This window comes from Balaenoptera physalus (genome assembly GCF_965194825.1).
Source record: "Balaenoptera physalus genome assembly, chromosome: 11".
Taxonomy (NCBI): Eukaryota; Metazoa; Chordata; class Mammalia; order Artiodactyla; family Balaenopteridae; genus Balaenoptera; species Balaenoptera physalus.
This window is the reverse complement of record NC_138896.1, coordinates 55,006,436-55,027,921: the sequence shown is the minus strand read 5'-3', so window position 1 is coordinate 55,027,921 and position 21,486 is coordinate 55,006,436. Positions and strand designations below refer to the sequence as shown.

Below are 21,486 nucleotides of genomic sequence, written 5' to 3'. Positions count from 1 at the left end.
GTTTCTTGGATAAGCTCATTGTCTGTCTCTGTCTGTTTGGTTCTCTCCTTTTCTCTTTCCCTCTATTTCTCTCCTTTTTTCTTCTCTCCCCACTCTCTCTCCCTCCCCCCAACCTCCCCTGAAGAGAAGTTATACTGGCTATTTTGCCCTTAATATCCATTCTCCTTGGTCTGGTAACAGTACCTTGATTTCCTCCCCCATGAACTATACCTCTTCCAAAGGACACAATATACCAGAACGTTCTATGTGGATGTCCACTCTTCCCTGACCAAGAAACAGACATCTGACCCAAGCAAGGCCAGTTAGATAACCTTCCATGGACTCTGCTCATCAGAGTGACAGAAAGGCGAAAAACAAAAGGTTGGAATTTATTCTTCTTATGTCAGTGGCCTCAAGGGACCATTCATCATTTTCTACTACTCAGATCTTCTGAGACTCCCTGGCTTCAGTATTTCCCCAAAACCACTTTTATCACTTTTCCTTTGATTCCATGATTGCCTTATAATAAAATACGTTTTTGCTCAAATTAAAGTCAGTTTCTGTTGCTTGCAACCAAAGATCCCTAAAGGATACAACTTTTTATCTCAATCATTTTTTTAAGTCTTAAAATTTGCCACCTACTTCTTCTAAGAAGTCATAAATGTAATGTGTAAAAGCAGGGCAATCCACTTGCTTTATTAATGTCCTGTGTGTACCCCTGGGACCTGGGCCAGGAAGCAGGAGCCTTCCATCCTGGTCTTCCTTGGTTTTCCTGATGAGAAAGGAACAGTCTATTGACAAGTCAGGATAAAGGATAATTCTTTCCTAAGGTCCTGCCCACCAGGAAAAGAACTGGGAACATCTCAAAGCGCATAGGGTAAAGTCAGACCAAGGAGCACCAACCTGGTTTGATTGTAGAATAGTGTGTCTGCATCATTTCCAGCCCCACAATTCTCTGGGAAACTGAAAATTCTAGGTGAACTTGGCCCCAACTCATTCTCCTCTTCAGAACCCTGGACCACAAGAGCAATAATAATCATCACAGTTATTACTAACAATTACTGAGTGGTCAGTAGCTATGAAGCATTGAATCAAGAACTTTATATATTTTACCTCATTCAAGCCATAAAATAATAGGTGGTGGGCCCTATAATTATCCTATTTTACAGATGAAGAGACTGAGATTTAAAAAGGGTAGGATCGGGCTTCCCTGGTGGCGCAGTGGTTGAGAATCTGCCTGCCGATGCAGGGGACACGGGTTTGAGCCCTGGTCTGGGAAGATCCCACATGCCGCAGAGCAACTAGGCTCGTTAGCCACAACTACTGAGCCTGCGCGTCTGGAGCCTGTGCTCCGCAACAAGAGAGGCCACGATAGTGAGAGGCCCGCGCACCGCGATGAAGAGTGGCCCTCGCTTGCCGCAATTGGAGAAAGCCCTCGCACAGAAACGAAGACCCAATACAACCAAAAATAAATAAATAAATAAATAAATAAATAAATAAATAAAAAAGGGTAGGATCTTCTCTGAGGTTAGTAGCTAGTGAAAGGCAGAGCCAAGACCAAATGATTTGTGATTTCACTCTTCATCAAAAAGCCAACACTGATCACAATGGCATCCTGCCTAATATGGGCAAGTTTCTGCTTCTGTGCTCGAAATCAGAGTTCCCTGGGTGAGCACGATGCAGAAAGGAAAGGGCTTCCGCTATTTTTCATGCCAGGAACAAACACCCAAGGGTTTAGGCATCAGAGTGAACTGTCTTGATTTTATCAATCGCCTTTTCTCCTCTACTTGCCACTTGAGACTCTGCTGTCCTCTGTGTACTGACAAACCCTGTCTTAACGTGGAGCAGGAAATGTTTTTCAGGACAAAATAAAAAAGAAGACTATCACTCCCCACAAGTTCACAGCACTCAAGAGCTTTGCTAAAGGTGTAACTCCCACAGGGCTCAGGGCAGCGCGGTGCAGGGCCCCAGGACCTCAGCCTCTGACTTCGGGAGCTGCCCACCCGCCAGGAACAGGGCGCACAGTTAACCTGAAGTTAAATTTGGCTCTTAAATACCCTCTCATAGAGTCTTTCAGGTATACAAAAAAACAAAGTCTTAAGTCCTAGGAGGACAGAATGAAAAACAATGATATGTTACACATTCACTCAACAAAAACTGGACAGAGGTTAGCTAACGGTATTGTACCCATGTTAATTTCTTTATTGTAATATACAGACCATGATTAAGTAGGATGTGAATATTAGGGGAAGCTGGGTAAAGGGTATATGGGAACTCCTTGTCTTATCTTTGCAACTTTTCTATAAATCTGAAGTTATTTCAAAATAAAAGGCTTTCAAAAATGAACTGGATGAGAGACTCCCGACAGCATCCTCTGTGAGACTGATGGTTTAGGACAGTGTCACTGATGGGATGCAGGCAGGTGAGCATCTTGGGTCATGTCTATCAGTGAAGTATCACTGGGAGCAACAGCACAGGATCTCTCTAGTACAAATCACAAGAATAACATATCTTGCAGACCAAGGCTTTAATGAGAGCTGAACACAAAAGAGAGTTTGGTCATGATACCTCATAGTTGTGCCATTAATACACACTTCTATAAAAAACATCACAGTAAGTGGTGTGTGTGTGTGAAAGAGAGAAAGAGAGAGAAAATGGGGGGGAGGGAGGCAGGAAAAGGGAGAATGCATGAAGCTGAAGCAGACAAGAAAGAATCATTTATACATCACTCACCTGGGGTCGGGGAAGAACCCACACATTTGTGAAAGCAACTTGATAACAGATGGAGTAAGAAACTGGGGTGTTAGTCCTCAACACAAGGAACTTTAAAAAAAACTTTTCCAAACAAAGTTTCAGAAATACCCATCTTAGAGTTACTGAGCACAAGCAAAGCATTTCAGAATGGTTTTAAACGTCACTAAAAGGATGGAATGTGATGGCCTAAGGAAACTCTGCAAGAAAGTTTTGAGGATGGTCCAATCCATGGTTGAGAACACTTTCAAGGATTTGGAGGTCTCTTATTCAAGGTGAGTGACCATTTAATCTTCACCTGCAAGACTGGAAGAAAGGAGTTTGTCCAGGTGAGAGAACCTCTTTTCAGATATGAGGAAGAAGTTCTTGAGATCATGGGTGAGGAAACATCTCACTAGGTCCCCACAGGGGGTCATCACATTGTCTTTGCCTGTCATTGCAAGGAGAGGAGACTGCCTTTCACAGGGTTTAAGGTAAGCCTGCCTTAAAGCCCAGGGGACTGGTTGATTTAGGGTCTTCTCCAATTCGTGGAATCAAAGCATACACAGCATGTAGCTGCTATAGCATCTCTCTGAAGAGCAGTTGCTAGAGAGGAATCAGGCATTTTAATTCTAGGAACAGAAAGCACCAGTCACGTCATGAAACTCAGGCGTAAAAAATCCCTTGACTGATCCAGGTTTCTAACCTTCCTTCCTATTTCAGAGACTTTCTGAGGACATATGAACATGAACCTGCAATTTAGGAGACAAGCTGATCTGGCACTAAGCTCCAATTTCTTTTCCAAGAAGATAACTGGGGTAAACTCAAGAGAAAATAAAATCATGACCCCAAACCAGAATCTGGAAAAATATGCCCTGACACTTTTGCGGGAAGGGGAGATTTAAGATAAATAATATAGTACTGAAAATTCATTTTTTATTACATTTGTGAGTAAGAAACAAACATAACAGTACAAAATATTACATTTGTACATTACTGTGTTTATATCCTATCGTGATCATCTCCCTAACTTCACCCCAAACAGCTTGGTGAAACCACATTCCACTTTATCCCAGTTTGTCTTCCATTTATATCTTAGTAGAATAATTTGATCAGACACCCAAAGGCCTTCCCACTAATGAAACCAGGATTTGCTAAGAAAAATCAATGTATAACTTGCCTTAGTATCCATCAAAGACAAAAAGAGTTATTAAAGTCTGAGACACAGCCACCATCCTCAGACTCTTAGAAGAACCGGTAGGAGAGTAGCAGAGACAAGCAAAGGGTTAACACAGCTGATTTCTGGGTGGAGAGAAGGAGGAACATAATTTTTTAAGGCAAACACCTGGAGGCAAAAAAAAAAGTAGTATTTTGTTTCCACCTCAAGAAACTGCAGACATACAGAAAGCCAATCACATCAGTGGAATACTCAATTATCTGTACATGCTAATTAACGAAATATAATCAACCCACTTTCCGTCCATCCTTTCTTCACCTGCTCTAGTATTTGTCATGCACTGGCTTCCTCACTCCTCACAACCCACAGAACATCAGACAGTCTGCGTGGTGCATCCACGGGAAACAAATAAGCACAGATTTTTTGCTGATGGCAGAAATTTCTCATGCTCAGGGCATATGAACCAACAAGGTGGAAATGGCAGCACTTGCTGTATATTTTAATGATTGCCCACACCTATTTTGCAAAAGAGATTTAAAGTTCAATTAGGTAATACGATGCTTAGTTACGGTTATTTCATTAAACTGGGTGCAGTCATTTAAAGTAGTAAATATGCAGTCATGACAGAATTAAATATTCATGAAATCAAATGTGACTGAAAAGCTGAGGATGTTAGAATATTAAAATTCCTCAAAGTTTGGCAATGTAAATCTTGTGTGCATCACCCCGGCCCAGTCTAGAGTGTGTTCAAATGCCAGTTCCTTGGTAGAATGCCATATAAGTTATAATATTGATCTTGGTAGATAAACCACAATCTAAATCCTTGGCTCAGTATCCAAACGCAAAACAATTTTAAGGATTTGCAAATACCATCTTGTTAAGGTGAGCCTGTCCCCAAGTACAGAGAGGCAGCACTCAATCTGATCCCAACATGTTTGGGATACTGTTTAGTCCACTAGCACCTCTAGTAAGGTCCAGCAGAAACCCAGGCAACCTCCCAGGAGGAGCATGTCATGACTCGCTTTCCTAACCAGGCACGGTGGCTGCTTCCTTGCATGCTTCCTCCAGTGAGCCACAGTGAGAAAGTACTTCAGCTGACTCCTCTTTGGTTAGTTCTGATTTGTTGAACCAGCTTTTCCCCAACACTCACAGCCACTTCCAAAATGCATTAACAAACACATGTATACACTTCACAGAGATACAACTGGCCGACACTAGCATCCACAAAACTCAACTCCAAGTGAATATGGAGAAAGAAAACCCTGCTCAGAGACCAAGCTGCAATAAATACACTCCAAGAATATCACACCAAGGCATTATTTTCTACGCCACTTCCTCTACTTTACAATTTTCTCAACAGGAAAAAACATCAGCACCAGAGAATGGCATTTGAGCTATTTCTTACTGGAACCCAATTACCTGAGGAGCTCCTCTCTCCACAGTCAGTAGCCACTATCCCCGGGGCTACAATGACACAGCAGGGCTTCAAAAGGTTTCCAGACCTCACCTGGTGCCAGGCACCTGGCCCCTGCCCTCCCGGGCAGGAGGATGCCAGGGGAGGAGCAGGAGCTCCAGCTTAGAGCTGGTTTAGGCAGAGCTCTCCATTCTGCAAAAGAGCCAAACTTTGCTCCCACTGTTGTCATCTTTAGGTTGATGTCACCTCCCTTCAAGGAGTCTCAGAAGCCACTTGGCAGCTCCTGAAGACATATGTTTCCCCTTGACCTAGATCATCCAAATAAGCTGTGGCTATACGGTGCGGGCGAGCAAAGGTCTCTCAATCTCGCTCTCCCGGGGTGCTGCGCTCCACCCGGCATCACGTTGCCTGGACCAGAAGACTTTTCTCTACACGAACACTGAATACGGAAACCAGGAGGGACTTCTGCACGCGCCTTTCCGTTCAGAAAGTCACTGTCGCCCAGCGATTCCCTTCCATCTTACGCCTTCCCTACATCTGCAACCCTCACCACCTCCCGGACGAGGGAAGGGGGTGGGGGAGCGCAGGGGTTAAAGTGACAGCCGCTGCCAGAGCTCCGTGGTTTTGTTCAAAAGGTGTCACAGCGCCAACGCGGTGGACCTACCTTGCTCTCGTCCTTCTCACCGCTGGCTCTCGCTTCGGGATCGTCGCTGTCCTCGGCGCCGGCACTCTTGCCGGGCGGATCATCTGGAGCCGGATGCTGCGGCGGCGACGGCGGCTGTGGCGGCGCCTGGCAGGCTCCTCCAGCCCCCTGGGAGCGGGGGATGGGCTCCGGGCATGGAGAAACTCCCTCCACATCCATCTCCATCTTCCCATTCACTGGAGGACAAGACAAAAGCGGAGCGCAGATTTGACAGCGGCGCCGGCGGCAGCTCAGCTGCCGGTGGCACGCATGGCTCGCCGAGGAGGAGCCGCCTCCCGCGCGCCCTCCCTCCCGCTAGCCTTCGCCCGCGCGCCCCGCAGCTCCGCTCGCCGCTCGGCTCCGGCACCGGCGGCGCCGGCCCGGGGAGCGCGAGCAGCGGGTGGCCGCGCGTCCTCGGAGCAGTGGCCTTCAGGAGCCCCCGGCAGTCCCGCTAAGCCGAGCGCATCCCGGAGGCGGCGGCAGCGACGCCTCCCATCCACGCGCCCAGCCCCGGGGCCGCCCGGGGACTCCCTCCCCAGCTGGGCCTTCTGATCCTTGTCGCTTTCCAGTCTCTCCGGGGGCCTCTCGGCGTCTCCCCTCCCCTCCGCCTCTGAACAAAGTTACTGGAAGAACAATCGCATTGCTGGGACCTGCCGGCGAAACTGACAGGAGTGAGGCGGGTCAGGTGTACGTGAAATCTACCATCCCCGCCCGCTGACCAGACACCGACCCCTCACCCTGCCCGCTCCAGCCGAGGAAGGCAAGGCTTTCCGATTTGTGCCAGGCGGCGGCGGAGCCCTGGAAGGAGGGGAGCCGGCAGAGGGCTGGCGTCCGGGGCACCCACTTCAACCCCGGGCGACCCCCACCCCCACGCCGGCCCCAGGCCCCTCCCGCGCTCCCTCCCGCGGCCGCACGTGTCCCCGGGGTCACCCCTCCCGCGCGCGTGTGCATCCCCGCGCTCCCGCGCCGCCCAGCCAGCGCCTGAGGACTAGGACCGAGCAAGCGGTGGCCAAGGCCGGGCAAGCAGTTCACCTACCCTCGCCTCCGGCCCGGTCGCGGGCGGCACCCGCAAAGGGTGGGGCCCCGCGCCCAGGGCGAGGACTCGAGTCTCGCCTCGCAGCGGAGTTCCTCGTAAGGCTCGGCAGCAGAGGGGCGGAGGGGGAGGCGGAGGGAGAGCGAGGGGTCGCGGCCAGGCATCGGCCACCAGGTGCCCCGGTTGGCGCCAGCTCCCGGCCAGCCCTCTGCGCTGGAAGGGCGTACTCCGCCGGGCAGGGCTCCGGGAGGTGCCGGCGGGGATCCCAGGCGGTGCGGTGAGCTGCGTCTGTAAATCTAGAGAGACAGATGGAGATGGCAAGGGTAGACTTGGGAATTCTTACACGGGGCTCTCCGACAGTCAGGTGATTAGGGTGACTTCTATATTTAACACTACTTGGTCCTGGGGAGTAGCTTACAACTTCACGGGAACTGCTACAGCGACTCTGCACTCCCGAGGGACCTTCCGGCAGCTATGGAGAGAAATAACGGATTATTAAGAAGCTGTTTAATGTTAAATAGAGCCTATTGTTCTGGGCTTTGAGTTCCATAATGCCCCCAAATGGATCAGCAGATAAATGAACTCTCCGTGCATTTCTTAGCAGAGCTTACTTAGCTTTCTTCCTCCAGCAACAATTGCCTCCTGAAACTAGAAAGTTAAGTTGTTCATCTCCTGACTGCTTTGCATGAAAGACAACTTCGACAATTTCAAGACACACTGTCCCAGTAGATGCAGTTACACAAGAACACAGCATGAGTCCCATCCTTCAATGCAATTGCTTAATCTCTGACTCTAAGTGTGATAGAAATTAATTGCCACTTTAATTTCATCAGTGCAGACAGTCAATCTAGATAATGCAATGTGAACATGCTTTTGGAAAGAAAAGTTTGGGGATGGAATTACTCATTCTTTTTCTTCAGAATTATGAAAAATTAGATTTCAAGCTCATTTTCTAAATTGGGAACTTGTTCAAAATAACATGAGCTTGCTTTAGTCTGACATTCACTATACTTTTAAAATGACATTATGACCTTTCATGTAGTAATGTGCCAGTCAAGAAAATACAGAGCTTTGTGCCTTTAAAGAAGTTACTTGCGGAGTTTCCTGGTGGTGCAGTGGTTAAGAATCTGCCTACCAATGCAGGGGACACCGTTGGATCCCTGGTCCAGGAAGATCCCACATGCCGCAGAGCAACTAACCTCTGTACCACAACTACTGAGCCCGCGTGCCACAACTACTGAAGCCCACACGCCTAGTCCCCATGCTCCGCAACAAGAGGAGCCACCACAAAGAGAAGCCCGTGCACCGCAACAAAGAGTAGCCCCCGCTCCCTGCAACTAGAGAAAGCCCCCGCGCAGCAAAGAAGACCCAACGCAGCCAGAAATAAATAAATAAGAAAAAAAGAAAAATAATATTTGTTTTAAAAAAAAAAATTACTTGCTCTCCCTTTCCTCCCCAGTACATGGTAATCAATCAATCCTTATAGTATTTTTATAATGGTAAATTCCATGACCTGTGTAAAGAGCTTAGGAGAGTGCCTTAGGGCATAGGGAGCACTCAGTGCCTGTTTTACTGAAAATAGTAAGATGACAGAAATTCACCATGAGCGCTCATCTGAGAAGAAATTGCTAGTTTAATTAATCTCTTTCTATAAATTATTCTAAAAGATATTTGGCATCTTCAAAAAATGAAGCCCCTTCTGAAGGCAGGAAGAAAGTCAATGGTGTTCTGTGCAATAAAGTTTTGAATTTGACAGATTTTCCTTTTACAGTGTAGAAATAAAAAGTACATGTCAGTTCCAACAGGAGCTGGAAGAGCTGACTGGAAAGTTATTATTCTTACATGCTTGTTACTTCCAAAATGTGTTTGTGAACTTCAGTGAAGAGTAAATCAAAACAAAGATCCAATACTTCAACTAAATTTGTTCTAAATTTAGGCAAGAGTTTGTAAAGATTCCCATTGTCAAAGGCAAGTATTTTTCCTTTCTCTGCCCTTCTATTTTTGGGGGGGACACAGTTTTTTTTTGCATCTGTCATAAGTAAATATGGGCTCAGAAAATATATTACATTTCAAAACTGTTGATTGCACCTAATTATGCATGTAAATTGCTACTTCAAGCATGCAGACAGCTTGCAACATTTTGAAAATTTTGCCCTGGTAGTCATCTGAGGTATTTATGTTACTATTTTCCTTTTGCCTTAAATGACTTCATTTCCCCATGAGCTTTCCATTAATGATGGGTCTATGAACAATTCTGACCTCTTGATGTCTCTCTTTTAGATGATTCAAATGAGCAAACCAGCACTTTCAACAAAATCACCCTTATTATTGTTTATACCAGGCCACTTGATTTTCTGAGTCACTGAAATGAGAGTTTACAAGAAGGTATCCTGGAAGAGTCATCTAACCCCTTGCTACTCAAAATGTAGTCGATGGACAGGTAGCGTCCCAACACCTGTATTGTGTGAAATACAGAGTCTCAGGCCCCTGCCCCAGACTGACTGCATCAGAGTCTACCTTTTAACAAGATCTTCAAGTGTTCCCTACCACGTTTAAGTCTGAGAAGTGCTGCTCTAACTCATAGCATAGTTGGCCTTTCTCCATTATAATTCTTTGGCACTGTACCTCTAAAATACCACTCAGAAAGACCTATCAGGAAAACACAACGTTAGACACATTTTTGTTTTGGTCAAGACATTATAATCCCTTCTCACTCTCCCCCAACCCCTGAGGATCTGAGATCTAAGTGTTGCATGATGAAAAATTACATCAATTAAGAATCTACCTATGTTGTATATCTCTGTTAATGAATTAGAAGTATACAATTTTCTAAAATTAAAAGGAATTAACCTAAAAGGGGAATTACACTTTATCTTGAAAAATAAATTTTATGCAAACATGTGGAACTAATTCCTAAAAAACGTGGTCATTCTTGACCTTCTACTTAAGATGTGAAAGTCCAGTGCCCACGCTGCTGGGATTATTGATACTTTCTGTTACAATGCAAGCAGAAACCATCACGTTAGTGTCTGTGCCATGACAGTCTATTAAAGCTTCAATATTAGGCATAGGAATGGACTAAATTATATGCTCCAATATTTTTAGGAACTAACAGAACTTGTTGCTTTAAAGAATTTCTTTAAAGCACAGGTACACAGATCAATAAATTATTACTTTTAAAGGCTACCTGGGGACTTCCCTTGTGGCGCAGTGGTTAAAAATGCACCTGCTAATGCAGGGGACATGGGTTCGAGCCCTGGTCCGGGAAGATCCCACATGCCACGGAGCAACTAAGCCCGTGTGCCACAACTACTAAGCCTGCGCTCTAGAGCCCTTGTGCCACCACTGAGCCCATGTGCCACAACTACTGAAGCCCACGCGCCTAGAGCCCGTGCTCCACAATGAGAAGCCACCGCAATGAGAAGCCCGTGCACTGCAACAAAGAGTAGCCCCTGCTCGCTGCAACTAGAGAAAGCCCATGTGCTGCAATGAAAACCCAACACAGCCAAAAAAATAAAAATAAAAAATAAAAAAAAAAATAAAGGCTACCTGGTACAGTAGTTCTTACCTGTAAAGTACATGAAATCCCCTGGTGAGTGTCCCTGGAAGGCAGATTGGGACTTGGCAGCATGGGGTTCAAGCCTGGGAATCTGCATTTCTAACAAACTTCCAGATGAGGCCAGTATTTCTGGTCCTCAGACCTAATAGACTTGTTTTACCTCCATCAATGGTTCTCAAATATTAATCAATTGGGGAGCTTTTTAAAATCTTCAGTGCCCAGATTACTCCCCAGACAAGTTACATTAGAACCTCTGGGGTTGAGATCTAGGTGTCAGTGGTGTTTAGATTCCAGCTGATTACGATGTATAGCCAAGATTGGGAATCAGTGCTGTCAACCTGTGCTTCTCCAAGTGTCGTCTCCAAGACCGAGGCAGCAGGATCTCTAGGGGAGCGGTTTATGAACGCTGACTCTCAGGCCCCACCCCAGACCTACCGAGTCAGTATCTGCACTCTAAGCTCTCCAAGTGCTATGTCTGCACATTTCAAGTTTGAGAAGCACGGCTCTAGCGTAGCCCATGGGACACAGGGGTGGCACTCAAACAGCTGCAACCTGATGGTAACTACTTCACCTCTTGGCTCTTTACAGATCTATACCCATTCTGAGAAGCTTTCAGAACCCTTACAGATAAAGTTCCCATTGATGAGAGAAATCTATAAGCATCCCTGGCTGTTTTAACAATCCCATGGTTAGCAGCGCTGCCCAACAGGGCTGCCTACAATGACAGAAACGTGCTGTGTCTGTGCTCTTCAGTAAGTGACTGAATGATGGCCAACGTGACCAAGAAACTTTTCATTTTCATTCTATTTCATTGTAATTACTTTAAATGTAAACAGCCTCATGTGGTTGCTGGCCCCCGTACTGGACAGAGCAGCTCCAGGGTAATCATCCTTCTTGTTCCTCAACCCTTTTTCAAATTCCCAGGTTGAACCCAGGCCCCCCTGCTCAGCCTGTGTACTTATTAATCCCCAGTGAATGCGCTGAGACGACAAACATCTGCCTCACCACCTCATCTACATAATAAGTAACATTATGCTTATTATTTTGAATGAGAGGAATTTAACTTGAATTAAATGCCACCAAAAGTTGTCAAAACCTTTTTCATAGTATTCATAATCACGTAGCTTGAATTTTACAGCCTTTTCAAACAGCAGCAGACATGGGGCGCATTTGGAACTGCCTTAAGAAAAAGAGACAAAAGACTGCAAATGGATTTGGGGTAGAAGACACAAAAAGATACCTCATCTCCAGCATCTTATTGGTGCACCAGAGAAAGTTCCATAAATTCAGAAGGTATCTGTGTTGAAAATAAATATCAAAATTTGAACATTCCTCCCAAAATGGAAGATGAGATGCAAACAAAGGAGAGGTCAAGGTGCCAGAAGATAGCAAATGAAATTCAAACTAGAAATGCACTCAGCAGTTACCCTGAATGTGAATATCTAATCTGTGGAATCAATGGGCAGGGAGCGGGGTAGGGCAGAGAGGGGACAAAAATACACGTGATTTGAAACAGGCACCAGCCCCCTGGAGCCTTCCCTTTTCCAAGGTGAGAAAATCAGCACCACCGCCCACGATCACAACACACTGCCTCCACCAGGCAGGCTCCCAGGAACCCCGTGAGGTGGATATGATCAGGAAAAAGATTATTCAGGGGACATGATTTTAACTGACACATCTCAGAGCAAAAATAAGCAAATTCCTACTTGAGAGGGAAGTGTCAGCCTTTCAAGGACAGTGTCAGCCCTTGCCTTTGATTGAAAAGGTGAATTAGCACAACCTACCTCATACCAGGAGGCCAACATCAGGAAAACATTTCATCAAGGTCTGTGCTTTGCTCAGCTGCCAGTTTGGTACCGTGTGATGCAAGATTATGCCCATAAAGAAATGTGTAGCCAAGGGCAACAGCCTCACTTCTGAGGATGGTCACTTCTTAGCAACTGAAACCAATAAATAAAGAAACTCCAGGGGACTTCAGACAATAGGCTTTCGGGAGGTTGGCCGTGAGCTCAGAAGCCATTCAGAACTGTCCTGACACTCAGGCACCTAAGAGCCCCATCACCCAGGCTCTCCTTTCCTTCAGAAACTGAGGGCAAGTTTCTTCATGATTCACACCAATCCAGCTCAGAAGGGAGCAGGAAGAGTGACAATGAAAGAAGAAAATATTCACTCCCCTCATTAATGGTCTAAAGTTATCTGTTTACATAGCTTTACGCATGCCCTGCCTAATGACACAGCTAATTAAGATCAAGTCACAAGCCCCAGTCGTTGTTCTAGGCAATGTTTGGAGGATTCCTCTACGCTTCACTTGTTCAAACACACACATGTTTCTTGGCTAAATTTTTAGGTGTAGTTTATGAACATAAAGAATCCCAGGGATTCTGAACTTTAACTTCTGGGTCACCTAAAAATATTCCAGGAGATTGCAATTTTAAGAGCAGAGGCCCCAGCAATATGGGAGCAAGTCTGCCTAGGAAGAGGGTCTGTTTGTCTTCCTGACTCTTGTACAGAATGAGAGTTTCACTGAGTTGGTTCTAGACGTGACCAGTGTCAAAATATCCCCTTTATTACTGATAAATTCTAGGTGGGAGGAAGGAGCTGGTATCCGTCAGCAAATGGGCTTCTTATTTCTGAACACCTGGATCAGACAGACAAATCCATCCAGTCACACACCTCTCCTGGAGCAGAGAGAGGAAGAGAGTAGAGAGACGCCAGGAGTGCATCCTGAACTCCCTATGCCTGGAAGGAACCCTCAAAAGTGGAGAAGTGTTAATCCCCCAAATGACCTCTGCTTCACTATCAGCCCCAGACCCACATCCTGTGTCCCAGTCGCCCTTGCTGCTTGGTGCCCCCAGTGGTGGGAGAATTCTGGGAGCCCACCCTGGACAGCTCCTCTTCCCAACTCTTATATCCCTCACCGGTCCTGGTGGTCCCCAGGCCACCATCAGCTCTGCCAGCCCCACTCCCTTCAATTGTAGAACTAACTTACCGGGTCTTAGACATGATTGGTCAGAATTAACATTCGTCCCACAAAGCTCTCAGGAACCACATTCCTCCCCTGGCTCCCATTAGCATCAGACAGACATCAACTGAGCAAACCAGAAATTTCACGGAGGTGTAAAGCTGGCAGAGGTGATGCTCCAGCAAGTGCCTTTTATCTTACAGGTGCCTAATAAATATTACATTTTCATAATTTGGCTTTTTAAATCAGAAATTATCTTTCATTCTCTTGCATAGTATATTTTAGAAGACCCACCTAACGCAGTGCCCTGCACAAAGTAGCCACTAAGTAAATGTTTGAGAAGGAATATTAAAAACCTTGTATGTGAAGGCTTAGAAATGACTTTGCATCTCATCTTGGAAAATTCAGTCTTCAAAAAAGTAAAACAAGAATAGGCAATTTGGAAACTAGGCTTTTACCATGGACTTCCCGTGATCACGTTTCTATCAATGTCACTGAACCACTGCAAGAGGGTAAATAACTGTAACTTTGCACAAGGACCTTGTCTCAGTCTCCATCTCCTTTTTTTATGAATCGAGGAACCTATAATTCCTTTTAGCTCAAAGACTCTGAGATAACAATAGTAGATATTTTCTGACCAGTTAATTGAACAATGAAAGCATCCAATAATCCAGTGATGGGGAAACCCTCTTTAGTTTGGAATGATATGCTTTCATTTTCATCTATTAAATATCAAATCTCATATAACTACATCACTTTGCTGTACACCTGAAACTAACACAACATTGTAAACCAACTATACTCCAATATAAATTAAAAGTTTAAACAAATAGCAAGTCTCTTCCCCTATTTCTAGACATGGCCATTGGTGTCTGGGTCATCATGTCCTTAATCTGTAACTCTGCTTTTCACTTTGGAACCAGAGTATAAGTAACATGTAAAACTACAGTCATAATTAGGTAAGACATTTGGGGGAACCAGGAATTTAAATGTAAATACAAAACACACAGGAAACAATCCACAGAGACAGCAATAAACATAACAAATGAGCACATGAGGAAAACCAGTATCATGTGGGTGATGACCAGCAAGATTCATCTCGATGTATCTCCAGAGAAAAGAGAAGGACCACTTGTGGTGAGGAAATGGAAATTTCACTGGGTGATTTATATGTTTACAATGGTGCTCATGTCTCTTAGGAATATCATACAAGCTTGGAAATTAAGGCCTAAGTGAACACAAACTACTTCTTCTCACTTCTCCCTCAGTGTACAGGCTGTCAGCCCTGTGCTCTGTGGGCACAGTTGTGTTACATGTCACTGGTCATCACTCTACTGCCTAAATCAATGCCTTTCTGGCTCCTGAACTGAGCTGTCCTGTATTCCACTCCAAACATCCCAGGAAGCTCCTCGGTCTTGATTCCCTCCTCGTCCTCTGACTGCCCCCTCACCAACCGTCTTTTTCACTCTTCTTTTCCTCCCCATCTTCAAGCAACCTGCTCTCCATGTGTCCTTTCTTCAGAGAGCTCACCAAACATCCTCATCTCGGGGAAACAGCATCCCTGTCAATCACCAGAGAGATCCAGCAGAGCATTAGGTGTCAACAGGTAGCATCTTTTTTAATGATCATGACACCTCTCTGCAGAGCCATTACAAGCCCCGTGTTATACACGAGGAAACCAGGGTTCTGACAGTCTGGGTAACAAGCCTAAAGCCACCACCCTGGTAGTGGCAGAATCAGAGCGTGAACCCAGGCCTGCCTGACTCATTTCACGATCATACACCTATGCATATCAATTATCAGTGAACTCAATGCTCTACAGCACAATAGTCATTTGTGTTGCTCACACACCTGTGGTGCACACAGAGCTGAGTGGCTGTGACGTGCTCTGGGCACCGTCATCCAAGCATCTCAGCTGGGCTCACTCTGGGGGTGGACTCTGGACTCCAGGGCCTCACCAGAGGTTACTTGGGTTTCCTCACAGCATGGAGGCCAGATTCCAAAGCAAAGAGCCTAATGGAAGGAGGCAGTGGCACAGGGCATTTTTGTGACTTAATCACAGTGTCATTCCTGCTGTGCTGTTGGTCAAGGCAAACACAAAGGCCCACCCAGGTTCAAAAGGAGGCTGCATACACGCCACCTGTCAATGAGGAAGAAAGGAGCGAGGTACTAGATAGAAAAACCTGTAGAACAGGAGGAAACCCTGTTGCAGCCATCGGTGGAAGAAACAAGCTGCCACATCATGAGTCCTCTCAAAAGCCCACCTGTGAAGATGACTTTCAAACTTTTATCTCCAAGCCCTGACATCTCTGTTGAAGCCAGTTTCACAGTTCTGATTGTCTATCAGAATTTTTCAAAACCCAGATTCACAAAGCTCTTTGTTAAAACCAAGCCTTACTTATTCTTCAAGATTTACCTGAGCAGCTCTATTCTTCCTCAGCACCAGTGCCGACCAGCTCATGTGCAGCTTTGACTCCTTGGTTCCCAGGTCCCGACAGGTGCCTGCTCAGACCTATTCCTCCTACTCATCAAATATAATAGTTTATTCATTCATTCAAGAACATGTATTGAGTACCTACTATGTAATTGGCCCTGCCTTGGTTATTGTTAATTAGTGATGGAGATTCAATAGTACACACGCACACACACACAAATATGTGTGGGAAAAATATATATATACAAATATGCACACTGTCTTTGCTGTCAAGTAATTTAGAGGCTTATGCAAAACGAATAGACAAGTCGACAAATCACAGTTGTTATAGGTATTAGATTCCAAGTAAACTCGGGTGCTGAGGTTGCAAAGAAAAGGCGCACTAACCTAGATTTGGGTGAGGGAAGGGAGAAGGAAGTGAGTTCTGAGCCAAGTTTGAAGGAATAGTAGGAGTTGTGGTCCATCTGAGCTCACACATTATGAACAGAAATCAAAACAAAACAAAATATATGCCGTTCAGCTCAGGATGACTTTGAGTTGATCGCCGAGAGACAGTCTCTGAAGCACTGAGTGATACCCAAAGCTGAACCTCTGACTCTATTTGAATGTGTCCAACCTGTAGAAGGTAAGTTAATTTAATTGAGATGAACCAGCATCACTGAGCATCATCATGTTGGAAAGTCAGTGTAGGGAGATTTTAAAAATTCTTTTACAGAAATTTGAAGAGCTTTTTTCAGTGATGGGGAAAGACGTCTCTCATGGCCTGTGCACTTGAGCTTTGCCAGCTTCCTCTGACACCCATTCCTCACCATGTCTGTTGCATGCCCTGCTTTGCATGTGTCACAGGAGATGACATGTCTGGACTCCCTTGCATACGGTCTTAACGTAAGTCTGTGGTAGGCTGTGGAAAGCAGAGGGTGCAAGAGGGGGGCTGGGGGCTTTCTCCCTTTCCTCTTGCCCCCACCCCCAGCCATTCGCTGGGGCAGCACCCACCCCCACCCCCCACCGTGTAGCCCGATTCTGGGATTAGGTAACACACCCTCCCCTGTGGACCTGCAGCCCTGGGGTGCACCCGCCTCCTGCTCTGCCTAGTTTCAGCATCCCCTGGCCGCCACCCCATAGCTGACACCTTCTATCACACCCCTTAAATCTGAAAGACTGGGGTGGTGTCAGCTTTCCTGACTGGACCCTGACTGATGAACGAGCTAGCTCATTTCAAAAAATTATTTTTAATTGTGGCACAATGCACATAACACAAAAGTGACCATCTTAATCATATTTATGTATGTAGTTCAGTGACACTGAGTACATTCATGTGGTTGTACGACCTTCACCCCATCCATCTCCAGAACTCTTCTCATTTGTAAAACTGAAACTCTGTCCCCACTAAACACTGACCCCTCATTTCCTCTCCCCCAGCTCCTGCAGCCACCACTCTGCTCTCTGTATGAATCTGACTACTCTGGGTACCTCATGTAAGGGGAACCATACACTACTTGTCCTTTTGTGACTGGTTCATTTCACTTAACATAATGTCCTCAAGGCTCACCCATGTTGTAGCATGTAGCTCATTTTAATACCAGAGCAGTTCGCTTTCAGTGGCGGAAATCATTGACTCAACCTTGTCTTCTAATCCTATGCTGAGTAATAAGTAGGATTTCTGGCATTAAGCCTACTGATCCTCTATGTTTCCATTACAAGTTTAAGTAAGAGACTTGCCAGGGTCCAGCAATTGAGGCCCTGGGAGGATTTCAGCATAAGACGGCTCTTCTTCCTATCCCACGTCAGCCACTCTGTGACCTTGGACAAATCAGCCTGGTCTCTTTCTGATCTCAGTTTTGTCACCATTACTCTGTGAATCATAAACCCTGCCTTGCACAGCTAGAAGAATTATATTTTTCCTACATATTTACTTTTATTCCATATTCTTAGTTTTAAATATTTGATGCTTCATACCTTGCTAGCTTGTTTATATAGTTAATACTTCATATGCTTTTGTTGACACAGTATCAATAAAAAGAACTGAAAATGTGCACATTTCTTTCCCTGGTGGCAAAGCTTCAGAGAGGTGATTAATTAAGAGTAGAAGCTTCTGATGTCTGACAATATAATTTCAAATCCTAACTCCACCATCAGTAAATGTGTGACTTTGGAAAGTTGCCTAAATTATTAAATTTCTCTGGGCCTCAATTTCCCCATCTGTAATATGGGTATAATAATAGTTCCTATACCTTTGGGTTGTCGTGGGGATTAAGTGATAAAATTACCTCAAGCTTTTACTTTTCACATTTATAAATATACATTAGGGATTATTAGACTCCATTTTAATTGCAAATTTAAAATCTTAATGGATCCAGCCTTGAAAGATCCCTTGAAACTTTTCATCCCATAGAGAGGATTCTAGTGTGGGTATATTAGGACACACTGATAAAGGATACTTCTGCCCCAATTTGCAGCCCTCACCTGCCTTTCCCAAGCTCCAGGGTGCATGTAATATCAAGTTAAGTCACCTGTCTGTGTGGGTTGGACCAGCTGCAGGGGCCTGATCTGCCCTCGATATGCTTGAATGGTGGGACTCCATGGCGCTATACTTTTTGTGTAGTCAGAAGTCTAGATTTTGACTAAAACCCCAAACAGGGCCAACCGTGGTCTTCTTACAAGGGCAAAACTATTGCTCAACCACAGTCCAAAACTCTCAGGAGTGTATAGTGAGACTTACCCATTCATTTCTTCTTTGAGAGAGAGAACAAAATATCTACCTCATGCATTCATCCATTCATTCCACAAGCCTTTCTGAGGCCTGTCCAGGCACTAAATAAAGATACCAGAGATATAGAAATGCAAGACACAGCTCTAGCCCTCCAGGAGCTCGGGAGACTGACATCCAGCCCAAGGTGCTGGGGGAACCCAGGGGTCAGGGAGGAGGTGATGGCAGGGCTGAATCTGGAAGGCTGAAGAGGCCTTATCAAGGAAGAATAAAAGGGAGGGAGTGTAATTTTCAAGGTAGAGGGAACAACGGGACAGGGCGTGGAGGTTGAGAGTGACAGAGCGCACTGCAGGCACCCATGCATGTACAGGAGAAATGAGAGGGGGATGCAAAGGTTGGCTGCATCCAGTCCACGAAGGCACTTCCATGTCATGTAAGGGGCCCAGACGTTACACCACACATGCCGGGGGTAGGGGGGATGTGGTGGTGTTTTAAGTTGCAACTAAGAAGAGGTAGGAGATTCTATGACAACTCTGTGGAGAAGATAAGACTAGGAGGCAGGGAAACCAACTAAGATACCATAGCAGTAACGGAAGCAAGAAATAAGATTTTTAATAAGTCAAGTGGCCACAGAAAGGAAGAGAAAGCACTGGAATCTAAATTAGAATTAGGAAGTATGATCAACAGGACTGGGTGAGTCATTAGATGTACTTGTTGCTTCTTAAGTTAAGAGTTCTAGGACTTCCCTGGTGGCCCAGTGGGTAAGACTCTGAGCTCCCAATGCAGGGGCCCCAGGTTCAATCCCTGATCGGGGAACTAGATCCCGCACACATGCTGCCACTAAAAGATCCCGCATGCTGCAACTAAGACCCGGAGCAGCCTAAATAAATAAATAAATATTTAAAAAATAAATTAAGAGTTCCAAGGTCACTGAGCAAACTATAAATATCCTTGGGCCACATGTAAGGACACCAAGCAAGGTTTCCAAAGCTGGTTAAAGTAGGAGCAAAATCTATGGGCCATGCAGTTATCAGATTTCAACCAAAGCTGACCTACTGTACCATCAGCTATGCATTGGAATATCAGAGGCCAACAAATTTATTGTTGAGGAGAAAAAAAGAAAAATCCATACCTTCAACATGCGGTACATTTTTGCTTCTATGTTTATAGTGTTACTCATTCTAAAGTTTCCTTTGAGTCCTTTGCCATGAAACTAAGTATATGCTTTTCTGTGTCAAACCTCAAACATCCAAAGACTGTATTTTCCATTGCCTTTAAGCAACTCTTCACTTAACCATGTCCAAACAATGAGAATCCATTGGTTCTATTCTTAAGTATTACCAAATGAGAATGTTCCCTAACCTCCCTGAATAACCGACACCAGTTCTTAAAACCCTTCACATGATGCAAACTGTGCTCACAGCTGTGGTAACTCACTCCCGTGACCAGGTGAGTCTCCTCTCTCGTGTTATGTGGAGTGCACTGCAGAATAGCTCTTGTACCAAATGCGTAGACTTGCATTGAACCAGATTGTATGAATGGAAGTGACTTCTCCCTCAGAGGTCAAAGCAAGGTGAACTACACTAAATATAATTTGCTAAAATATTACACTCCCCAGGTTCCAAAGATAATCATTCACTTTTCACAAATAAAAGAATTTTGGTTTGCAGTGGGAGAAGTAATGACCCTGAACACCAATTCCAGAACGAGAGGCTTATCTTCAGCGTTCTCTGGTCTCACAGTTTGTATATATAATTAGGATAAGGCAACCATTTTGGATTATATGATTGAAAGACACTACTACAGGACACAATTATCATATGTTTTAATTTGCCAGGTCTAAGAAGGTCTTAGTGAATGGATGACTGGCCCTTTCCATGGTCAAGCATTGGCCACATTTTGAGAAGGTATTTGGCAAGTTGGGCCGTAGGTATCAGGTGACCAGGATCCAGAGTTGGAACCCAGTGAAACAACAAAGGAGATCAGGGGTGAAAGGTGGAGTCAATTCAGGGCTGAAACCAGAAAGGGGTATTAGCTATCAGTTTCAGTAGAGATGTTTTTGGGCTGCAAGTAACAAAAAACCAACTCAAACTGTTTTAACAATGAAGGGGATTTATTGGTCCTTGGAACTAGAATGTCTGGAAATAATATACTTTCGGCACAGATTGAACTGGGCTCTGCTTTATTTCACGACCATTCTCTTGGACGCATCTTTATCTGTTGCATCATCTTAGCCCTCATGCTGGCTCCACAGTTATTAGACTCACCCTCCCAGGAACTAATCACCACAGCCAACAAAGTATGATAATCTGATCAATGTAAGCCAATCACATCCTGCCCTGGATCTGGGGTGGGGGTCCATCCCACCCAACCACACGCCTGCCACAACAGAAAAGGGCTGGGATGGATGCTGGAGAGGAGTCAGTGGTCACTGAGAGCAGGAGGGTGAAGCCAGGGAGGAGGGAAGCAAAAGAACCTGAAGACACAGCAGCCACGGCACTGGCATCAGACTCAACCCACTAAACGCCAGAGACCCTCGTCCTAGAGCAAAGCCAGCAGGGGATGGTAGGTTGACTGCATCCTTCTAGCTGTAACAGGTACCTAAAAATAACTCCTGAGGGAGGATTGCAGCTAAGACCTACATTCACCACAGTCACTTCCAGATTTTAATTATTACAAAAGGAACAGAAAAGAACAATGACGACTATAATGCCAGAAAGCTCACAGCAGTAAATCACTGCTCTAGAATAAGAAAAAGAGGCATTCATCCTTGCAAGCATCTAATGGACTATTTAGAAAATAGTTTGTC

General features: G+C 45.2%; 1 protein-coding gene and 1 long non-coding RNA gene across 2 annotated transcripts in view; both read right to left on the bottom strand.

Moving 5' to 3' along the window:
- Nucleotides 1–5,951, bottom strand: part of LOC309638787 — a 204,356-nt gene extending 198,405 nt beyond the window's left edge. The window contains exon 1 of the long non-coding RNA XR_014251296.1: nucleotides 5,306–5,951. This is a non-coding gene — a long non-coding RNA (uncharacterized lncRNA). The remainder of the gene's footprint in view (nucleotides 1–5,305) is intronic.
- The window catches only part of LOC309638717 (uncharacterized protein), a gene marked incomplete at its 5' end in the record, with an annotated part of 313,001 nt that overhangs the window by 286,473 nt on the left and 5,042 nt on the right, over nucleotides 1–21,486 (bottom strand). The window contains 2 exons of the mRNA XM_082415015.1: nucleotides 5,965–6,179; nucleotides 7,019–7,487. Coding sequence (XP_082271141.1) covers nucleotides 5,965–6,179; nucleotides 7,019–7,487 — 684 coding nt within the window. The remainder of the gene's footprint in view (nucleotides 1–5,964; nucleotides 6,180–7,018; nucleotides 7,488–21,486) is intronic.